This window comes from Poecilia reticulata, linkage group LG20 (assembly GCF_000633615.1).
Source record: "Poecilia reticulata strain Guanapo linkage group LG20, Guppy_female_1.0+MT, whole genome shotgun sequence".
Taxonomy (NCBI): domain Eukaryota; kingdom Metazoa; phylum Chordata; class Actinopteri; order Cyprinodontiformes; family Poeciliidae; genus Poecilia; species Poecilia reticulata.
Window position 1 is genome coordinate 19,936,513 of NC_024350.1, and position 9,762 is coordinate 19,946,274.

Below are 9,762 nucleotides of genomic sequence, written 5' to 3' on the forward strand. Positions count from 1 at the left end.
AATAAATATAAATAAAACTAACAAAAAATAAAATTTGGGAAATTTAAGTCTTAATTAAAAATACACAGATATTCAGAGTAACAAGGTAACTTTTCTTAAAGTAACATTTTAATTAGGTAATGTTTACCTCCATTTCAGTAACATTTTAGATCGGTAACTTTAGATGTATTTAATTCAAATTTGACCAAAGTTACTATACTTTATATTTCCTCTGAGCTTCAAATTTTACTCTTTAAAATGTGAGTTTTGTTCCAAACGTTATTTGGAAAAATGTCACATTTTGAGCATAAAGTCAATTGGTGAGGAGGGAAACAATTAAAGTGTAGAAAATGTTACATTAATCAGTTAAAAAGATCAGAAATGCTTTAAGTTTTAAACATGACATGATTAGGAGGTTACCAGAGTTTCTGCAAGTTGAATTTAATAATTATTAAGACGTTGATTAGGATGTGAATTTAGAATTTAAGTCTTTAACAAAAGTTAAAATAATTAAGTTAACTTAATAGCTTCCAATGTTTAGGCCTCTGTTATATAACAAGGAGATTCTAAGCAGTTATTATTTTAACTATTTTCTGAAACTTTTCATCAATGAAAACTTTAGAGGAACCATAAACCAAGAGACAGATAAAAACTTTAAGTTTAGACTTGAACTCAAGAAATTCAAAGCTGCCAGTGCATCCCTCACTGAAAAATTAACAAAATTAAGACACCACAATTATTGCATTTAAAAGCATTTCTTTTTACATCCAGCAGAAATCCTCACAATTTGGTAACAATACTTTGACCTACAGAGAAAGTAAGCAACATTTCCTGAGTTGTATAAAGAAGTCGTGTTTTCTTCAATGGCTGTTTCAACAGTACAGGACGTGATCACCAACTTAGTGTGTTTTCACACCTGATGGTCCAGTAGATTCTGTTAGATTTGGGACCAAAACTACAGCATTTGTTACATTTCACTGTTTCAAACGAACCAAACCTTTCAAAAAACCTGTTCCCCTCCTCGCCTGTGGGGGTGCTGCAACAATAACCACTAAAGGAAATCACAAAACGTCTGAAGAAGACGCTGAGAGCAACTTCCTTCTTTTAGAAATGTAAACAAAAATGAAGTGGCATCAGATTATAATGGTTATTTAACCTCAAGCCATTTCTACAGCTAGCGTTAGCATCATGCGTTTGTTTTGGTTGTATTTACCCAGAATGCCCTGCGCTTTAGTCCGCTTCCTGCTTTTGGAGCGGTCTCCAGTCTGCTTGGTGTTCACATAAGCATTCAAACCGGATCAGAGTTCACTTCAACCGAACCAAGACCGAGGTTTTTGGGTGGACCAGAGTTTGTTGTTTTCTCAGTAATCCAATAGAAAACTAGGAAACACCAAGAAATCCTGAAGAACTTTGAGATGGAGTCAGCACTGCAAAAACACACAATTTTACCAAATAATTTTGGTCTAGTTTAAGTTCAAATATCTTAGTACAGTTGAAGTAAGACAAAGCTAACTGAAAAGTAACTTTTCAGCTAGATATGAGCTTATTTTAAGTGAATAATTCCTTAATATTGATGAAAAACATCTAGTTTCATTGGCAGATTATTTATAACAATATATTTTCCCATGTTACAAGTTAAATTATCTACAAATGAAACCAGATGTTTTTCATCAATAATAAGGAATTATTTACTCAAAATAAGCTCATATGTCTTGCTGTATGTTAGTTTTGTCTTATTTGCATTAGAAACTAAACAAAAATACTTGGTTTTGGGTTTTTGCGGTGTTTCCATTAGTTTGCTTTTTGTTTGCTTTTTTTCTGTTGGTGAATATATGACTCAAGTTCGCCCTTATCTAAGGAGGAAGTGTCTCAAGGATCGGGTCCGCTTTTGCCTTCATCAGCAGATGTTTTCACAATCCGTCCAAATGCAATCGCTCTTCTTTTCACTTCTCCGCAGGCTGGGAGTCATCTGGTTAAGGCATCGGGCCTCGCAAATTAACATTTCGGAGCCGTGTGACTGACAGAGTAAACCTTTCCTCATGTGAGCCGGGTTGGAAAATTGAGCTGGTTTCATTATGGAAAATAAAATGTGATGCCAGGAGAAGATTATCAAAGAAAATGAGCTGTAGACCTTTTGGTATTATAAAAGAAAATTAGAAATTTTTAAGGGTTTAGCACTTCTCTTCGACCACAAACATCTCCTCCCCTAGAGGCGTGCCGAAAGTGAGAAAGGCAGTAGAAATTGAGTTTGCAGGTGGCTGCTGACACCATTTCCGAGACGATTTCAGTTTGCAGAATGACAGGAAGTTAACCCTTCTACCACTTCCTCTCCAGTCTGCGTGCCCTCCTCAAATATGGTTAGAGTCAAACTCTCAAGATGCTACAATTTGCACATTACTTGCATTTTGTGGTTCAATGTTTGATTTCATCAGTATGGAATGAAAAGTGAGCGAAGATTAAACCAAGAAGATTTCTAAATTGGTAGCTGCTGGTTTTCACTTTTCCAAAACTGACGTTTCAACAAGAAAAATAAAATATTCATCTTTAATTTTCTGCCAATGTATTTTGGTCCCAGTCGAGATCTTTATAGGACTAAACAGGAATGCTTCAGGAAACAATATGGATGCTGCAACCACCTTCTAAGGTACCGATTATGTTTCTAAGAACAGGTCAGGATAGGTGATGGCCTATACAAAACATGCATTTTTGCACAAAATCTCTCTTATACAGTGAGATTTGTTGTGAGCTCCTTTCAGAATGAGCTGTTTTAGCTCCTTGTCACTTTAAATCGGAGCAGCTTCTGGCCACGCCCCCAACTCAACACTTACACACGAGAGTGGCTGCACACAGATGCACAGTTAGGCAACCGTTCATCTTTGAAAAACAGAAGTAGAGCCTCCTGCACAACAAACAAGAATGCAGCAAGTAGTTTCTGAATAATAAGTCAACAACAAAACACTTGTCTCTTCCAGCAGCCATTGTACAGCGCTTACAGCAGTCAAACCTACTGACCAAATGTGCTTTAATTCAGCTGTGGTTGCTAGGTAACTGGCTGGGCTTTGCTGGTGTTGCTAGGTAACAGCCAGTGCCTGCTGATTTGTGACATTACATTCTGTAATGGCTCGTTTACCAGACATCAAAAATAATTGTTTTATTGCCAAAAACCAGCTGGGTGTTTAGTTTTTTAAGTGACTGGTCTGTTTTCAGAAGAAGTAGAAAACCCAAATGGAAGTACAAAAATGTGCAAAATGTGAATTTTGCATAATATGTCCCCTTTAAGGATCATTCCCTGATTATCAAAAGATAGAAATGTTGTAATCTTATATAAATGTGAATGTTGGCAAGATTTTGCTTAAATCTACAGTGATATGAACTCATATTGCAACAGCTTCTTTGGTTTTAAGAAACCATAGCAAGACTTGTATCATATAGTACATGAATATTTTATTTAATTAAAATAAAGATAAATGTATTAACAGTCCTGGGGTTGAATGGAATAGCAACTGAAAACAAAACCATCCAATTAAAGGAAGAACAGAAAAAAACAAAATATCTTAAACATTTTTCTCTCTGAGGGATTTTAATTCGCTCTTGTTTTATTACACCAGGAAGTGGAAAACACATAAATTCACCATCAATATGCCTCCAAATGGACAAAAATGATACTGAAAGTCTGCCACACTGAAAACAAAGGAAACATCCACAATTTACAGCTAATTTTCCAACCTAAGAAAAACAAATCCGGGACTCCGTTTTGACTCCAAATTCAGGATTAACATGATATTCACTTTGAGGAACGAGGCAGCAAAAATACAAGCTGCTGGCAGCTACAACATGATTACAGTCAGTCAAATGGAGATGTTTTTATAAACAGCCACATTAGCTGTTTCTTAGGCTATTCTGCTTTAACTTTAAATAATTAATTTTGATAATGTAGTTTAGTTTTTGTAGAGCTCAAAATGTTTGAGGGATTTTTTATGATCTGAAAAGGTTTATAACCTTATTTTCTAGCAGCTTGTGTGTTAAACTGCCCCAACTAAATTTAAAACCATGCATTTCATAATTTCTCGCTTCGTGTTACGTAAATGAAACCGGACTGAATGTCTTAACATAGACCGGTATTTGAACTTCAGGGTGTTTGTTTGAAGAGTGGTGCAAATCAAATGTTGCCTCCACGCGTACCAAAACTCTGCACCGCGTTAAGTTTTACAGAAATGCAAAATAGGACCCATCAGTTCAACATGTACAACAAGACGTGGCAAGTTTCGACAAATATCGAATGCCTGAAGTTATGCATGGAGTCTCCCTCCAATTAATGCGGGTTGTAGCTGGAGTCTGTGCAGCCTCAGGGAACATAGTTCTGCACACATTTTAAAGGAAAGTGTTTGAGTTGCACGAGCATTAAAAATAAACTTTTAGTCTCCAAGGTCCCATTTTAGATTTCTCTGTCACCATTGCACTTAATCATCTGCAAAGAAAGTAGTAGTTGTTATATTTGTAGTTGATTTCTGGCGTAAGATTGTGGATGTTTGTATTTCATCGCAAAACAACAACAAAACTGATATTCCGCAAGCTTTTTTGCAAATATTGAACTCAGTATTAGATTTTCTATGCTGCAAATTCACCAAATTTTCATCCAGTATTGCTAATTTAAGAGCTCTAATATGTGAATCTGACTTTATATCAGAAAATAAAAAATAGACCAAATTTCCCATTTTTCAGGACCAATTTTGACTCTAAAGTAAATAACCTAAACCACTTTTCAAAAGGTTTAAACTCCTGTTGTCATTGCCACAGAGGACCGTAAATCCCAAGTATTGGACAAACCCAGGTACATAATCAATAATAGTTTACTGAAGATGTGAAGCTCATTGTAATTTTAATGCTGCTGCTTCAAGCTTCCAGTCGCTGCTAGCTTAGCATCAGGGCTAATGGTAGCCTGAGAATAAAATGGGAAGAAGTGTAAATTAGTTTGGCTTCTGGATACTTTCATTTTTCACTGCTTCCTACATTTTAGTTTGTTTTATCTGTTTGATCAAAGTCTCTTTTCACATGTTATGAGTCAATGATTTAAGTTTATCTTCTACAGTTTGCTCATGTTTTAAGAAACATTGGTCAGGAATACAATCAATGACAAAATAACTCTATAAACTATAAAAAAATAAAATAATCCAGTTACAAATCAGATCTAAACCAAAGTTAAATCTAAATTAATTGTAATTTTTTAGGGAAGATTGTTTCATTTTCTACAAATGTTTTTACTTTGGGAAACTGAAAAGTGTTTCAAATAAGTAAAGTGCATTGAGTTTGTGAGTTATAACAATCACATGTGGGGTTCCTCAGGGCTCTGTTCTTTACCCACTTCATTTCCAATATCTGCATGATCTCCTTATCTCATGCTGATGGCAGACAATTTTAAATCTCTTAATCAAAGTTGAGCGTTTTTATAAATATTTATCTCCTCATTTCAGCTAAATATGTAAAAACTTTAAAACAAACAGATATGCTGTGGGAAGCGCAGAGTTGTGGGATGAAATGGTGGTTTCGCCATAAGCAGGAGTAAACTGGCTCCACTCAGTCTCATCTGTGTTATTTTAATCTTTTTTTTCCTCTTACATATGAGAAAAAAATCCAGCGATGACAAATTACCATTGAAATAATGGAATGGTGACTTTAAAGCTAGTTTTCTAACTTCTGTGTACAGCTAGCTGTGCTGCAGTGCTGACGCTAGCTTGTGTGTAAACAAAAACAACATGCAAAGACTAGATTTTAGTCGTGTTTTCAAACTTCTTCACAAACCTATGTTACTTCTGAAGCATTGGTGTGGTCATTTTAAATGTCAACTTTTCTCATTTCCAGTAGCAGGTAGCTCTGCTACAGAGCAAACATGAGCAAAAATTAAATATTTATCTTTCTTCATAATGTTGCTTCCTTTTCATGCCTTTTAGTTATTTTGAGTTGCATGTCTGTCTCTTCCAACCATCAGGGACTGCGGTTCTATTTCATGTGATTAGATCATCTGATTCGAAAGAGAACCGAGTTTCCGTTTTAATTGTTTTACCTATGACGTGTTTTGTGGTTCTTCATTGCATTATGTTGCACTAAAATACATAATGCTGGTTTTCTATGTCAGTTTATGTAAAATCAAATCTATACTCTTAGAGCTTGATTTTTGTTTGTTTCAGATGGATGATATTGACGCCATGTTCAGCGACCTGCTGGGGGAGATGGACCTCCTCACTCAGGTGAAAGACTTCCACCAATACTTCTTCCCGTTTCATCTCCACTTGGACTTATGTGCCAGTTTTTTTTATGTGTTTTCCGTCCTAAGACATGAGAAAATAAAGTAGAAAAGTGTGAAGTAATCCTTGATTTGACAGTAAAGTTAGATTAACTGTCAAATCAAGGATAAACTTTATTTTCCAAATGTGGACTACAAGTTAGTCTTCCACTCATTCGATTGATTTCAAGATCATCAGTTAATTATTAGATTTCTTTCTTTACTGCAAAAAAAAATATGCTAAAGATTTTTAGCACACATTTAATTGTACATAATTATAATTTATTAGGAAAGATTAATTCATTTGGCACATATGTTTTTAATCTGTGTGTTGCAAGACCTTGAGAGTCAAATGTGCAAACAATCACATGCGGGGTTCCTCAAGGCTGCATTCTTGATCCACTTTATTTTTAATATTTTTTATCCCCCTACCTCATACAGTAGTATTATATATTTAAGCAAATGTATGTTGATGACATAATTTTATATCTTTGTGATCACAGTCCATCAGTCACTAATTTTGTGCAAAAACACAAAATCCTACCAGGTATTATTTTAGTTTCTACTCCAAATATCTTATTGCACTTGAAATTAGACAAAACTAACATACAAGTAACTTTTCAGCAAGATATATGAGCTTGTTTTAAGCCAGTATTTCTTTAATATCACTGATATTAAAGAAATATCCATTATCAGATTATTTAACTTGTAACATGAGAAAAATGTCTTGTTATAAGTTAAATAATCTGCCAGTGGATCTAGTTCTTTTTCACTGATATTAAAGAAATATTGACTTAAAACAAGCTCATATATTTTGCTGAAAAGTTATTTGTAAGTTAGTGTTGTCTCATTTCAAGTGCAATAAGATATTTGCTTTACAAACTGGACCAAATATACTTGGTAAGATTTAGTGTTTTTGCAGTGCATAATATTAATTTGTGACTGTATCAGAATAAACATATGACAAATTGTTGTTCCCTGTACAGAAATAGTGATATTCTCATGAATAGTCTTATTTTATTCTTGTTTGCAGAGTCTCGGACAGGAAACCGAACCTCCTGAACGGCTCCCCAGCACTAGGCAGGAAATCAACTTCTCTGTCGGCCTTACTGGCCTGAACGGTGACTTTCCTGTTTTTATTTTTATCAAACTCTCTCTGACACCAAGTCACTGATAGGAAACTTACACAATAGCTTCTAAAGTTACGTAAAGATAGGACACAGTCATTGGTTTCACCAGTAAAACAGAAAATTAGAAGAAAAAAAGAAATAATTTTGTTCTGTTTTTATCCGTTTAACATTTCAGAGATCAGGGTTTAATCACACTTTGTGTCCACAAAAGGCTGTGAAAGCAGAGCTGAGGATTTCAAAGGTCACACCCTTGATGTTCACAGCGCTCATGTTGCTCGTTTATTTCTTACAGAATATTTTTTTAATTAGATGCAAAAAGTCAGCCTTAGTTTTTGTAACAACTTGTTAGCCTGTTATTGCTTTAAGTAAGCTAAGTAGGACTAAACTGACCATTTAACTAAAGTTTTAATGTTTTATCAAAATCCAAGAGTGCAAAAATTCAGGATATAAAATATAGATGCACCTTCTGAGAGATTAGTAAACTTTAAATTCTAGTGAACATTTAACACTCTTACTGGAAGACATTTTAAATATCCACAATAAATAAACAAAATGACAAATAAAATGAACTTTGAAGTCTTTGTAAACAAAATTGTCCTTCAAAAAAAGGCTGAAGACTTTTAACATCCAGTTTTTGGTAGAAAGACAGAAAAAAAGAGATAAACAATAAATCATGCCAGTGGAAATTATTGAGTTTGTTTTAATTTATTATTGATTAAATGATTAATCAATCATTTATTATTATTGATTATTGTGACAAGCCTAAGCATATGTTCAACCATTATCAACTTCATAAAAGCCTTAATTGTTAGATTTATGTTTACAAAGATCCACGGAATAATGGGATGAAATTGAAGTAGGTTTTTTTTAAAATATCTCACATTTAGACTAATTTAGTGTCAGAAAATGGGAAACAAATTCATGTTGCTTTATGCAGCATGTAAACTCTGCTAAAACTAAGCGTATAAAATAAGTTTGCAGATGACTTTTAAAGGTCTTAAACTTTTCTTGAAGTTGATATTTGCTGCTAAAAAGGTTAAATTGATTTAAATTTACATAAGTATTTACACTGGATGACAGTATGAAGCCTTTACAGTAAACAGTCGATGGTGATGCTAAATAAAAACAGTAAACATTTAAGCTTCCAAATTATCATCAGTTTTTAGGTTGGATCCAAATTTTTAAATACCAATGTTTAATAAATGATGGTATGATTACTAATACTTGGCATTTCATCAGTCCTGAATCAGAATTGGATTTTTTAAGGTTCAGGAGTGGAAGTAAAACTAAATAGAGCATGTGGAAGTAAAATAATGCATGAAGACATCGTGCATCAGCAAACATCTGTGGGATTTTTTCTGTGAAGAAGGAAGATAAAAAGTGGTAAAACTGAAGCAAACTTCCCATTCTCAATGTTCCTGAAATCTAAAAAGAGCCAGTCTCGGTTTAAGTGGACATGAAAGGACCATAAAACATTTGAATTATGTCTTGATGACTTGATTCTGCTCCACCAGCGTCACTACATGACCTGGAGGACAATGACTTGGACGCCCTGATGGCCGACCTGGTGGCCGACCTCAACGAGACAGAAAAGAAACTGGAAGCAGAAATCCAGGGGCTGCACGCGCCACCGTCGTCTTCATCAGACCTGCCGCCTCCGCCCAAAGGCCTGGGCGTCCAGCCTGCCTCCTCCATTACATCACCACCGTCTCCAGGAAATAACAGAAGCAGCAGTGTCACCACCCAATCTCCCTCCACCTCCTCGCCCCTGCCGCCTCCCCCTCTGCAGTCATCAAAACCCACAATGGTACGGCTCCTCTCTCTAGAAAAGGTCTCTGTCATCTAGACATCAATGCCAACCACCTTTTCACCTCTGGAGGTTCACAGATTTTAAAAGAAGTGAGAGTTTGAATGAAGGTAACAAACATTTGGAGGAGTTTACTCTTTAGGTGGACACTACAAGGCTAAACACCAATGTGGATAAATTATTTTTTCAGTTCCCAAAAATTGCACTCAATTTTTCAAATACTCGAAGTATTTGAGTGAAAATACTTCGACGTATTTTCACTCAAGTAAAAGTAAAAAGTATCCAGAAATGACTGAAGAGTAAAAAACCATTTTGTAAAAAGTTACTCAAGTACTGAGTAACTGATCAAGTTATCAATCATTTAATATTTAAAACTACATCATCAGATGGGCTAAAAATATAAAGTTACATGGACATTTTTGTATTTTGAGGACAAAAATTACAATAATTCGTACAAGTAACAAAAAAATAACAAAATCAGGCAAAAGAAAATGTTTCCAGATCAGTTTGTTTCGATATAAAACTTATTAAATTTTAATAAAAACTGCAGATGTGTCTGTTTGGTG

At 34.7% G+C, this 9,762-nt stretch overlaps 1 protein-coding gene across 3 annotated transcripts in view; it reads left to right on the plus strand.

Moving 5' to 3' along the window:
• Positions 1 to 9,762, plus strand: part of apbb1ip (amyloid beta (A4) precursor protein-binding, family B, member 1 interacting protein) — a 29,908-nt gene that overhangs the window by 3,839 nt on the left and 16,307 nt on the right. For 2 of the 3 annotated variants that reach the window (XM_008396510.2, XM_017301868.1), the window contains 3 exons: positions 6,165 to 6,224; positions 7,293 to 7,380; positions 8,904 to 9,196. In XM_008396510.2, the coding sequence (XP_008394732.1) occupies positions 6,165 to 6,224; positions 7,293 to 7,380; positions 8,904 to 9,196 (441 nt within the window). Of the gene's footprint in view, positions 1 to 1,759; positions 2,021 to 6,164; positions 6,225 to 7,292; positions 7,381 to 8,903; positions 9,197 to 9,762 lie in introns of those variants that run through there. The other variant, XM_008396511.2, reaches the window with a different exon arrangement.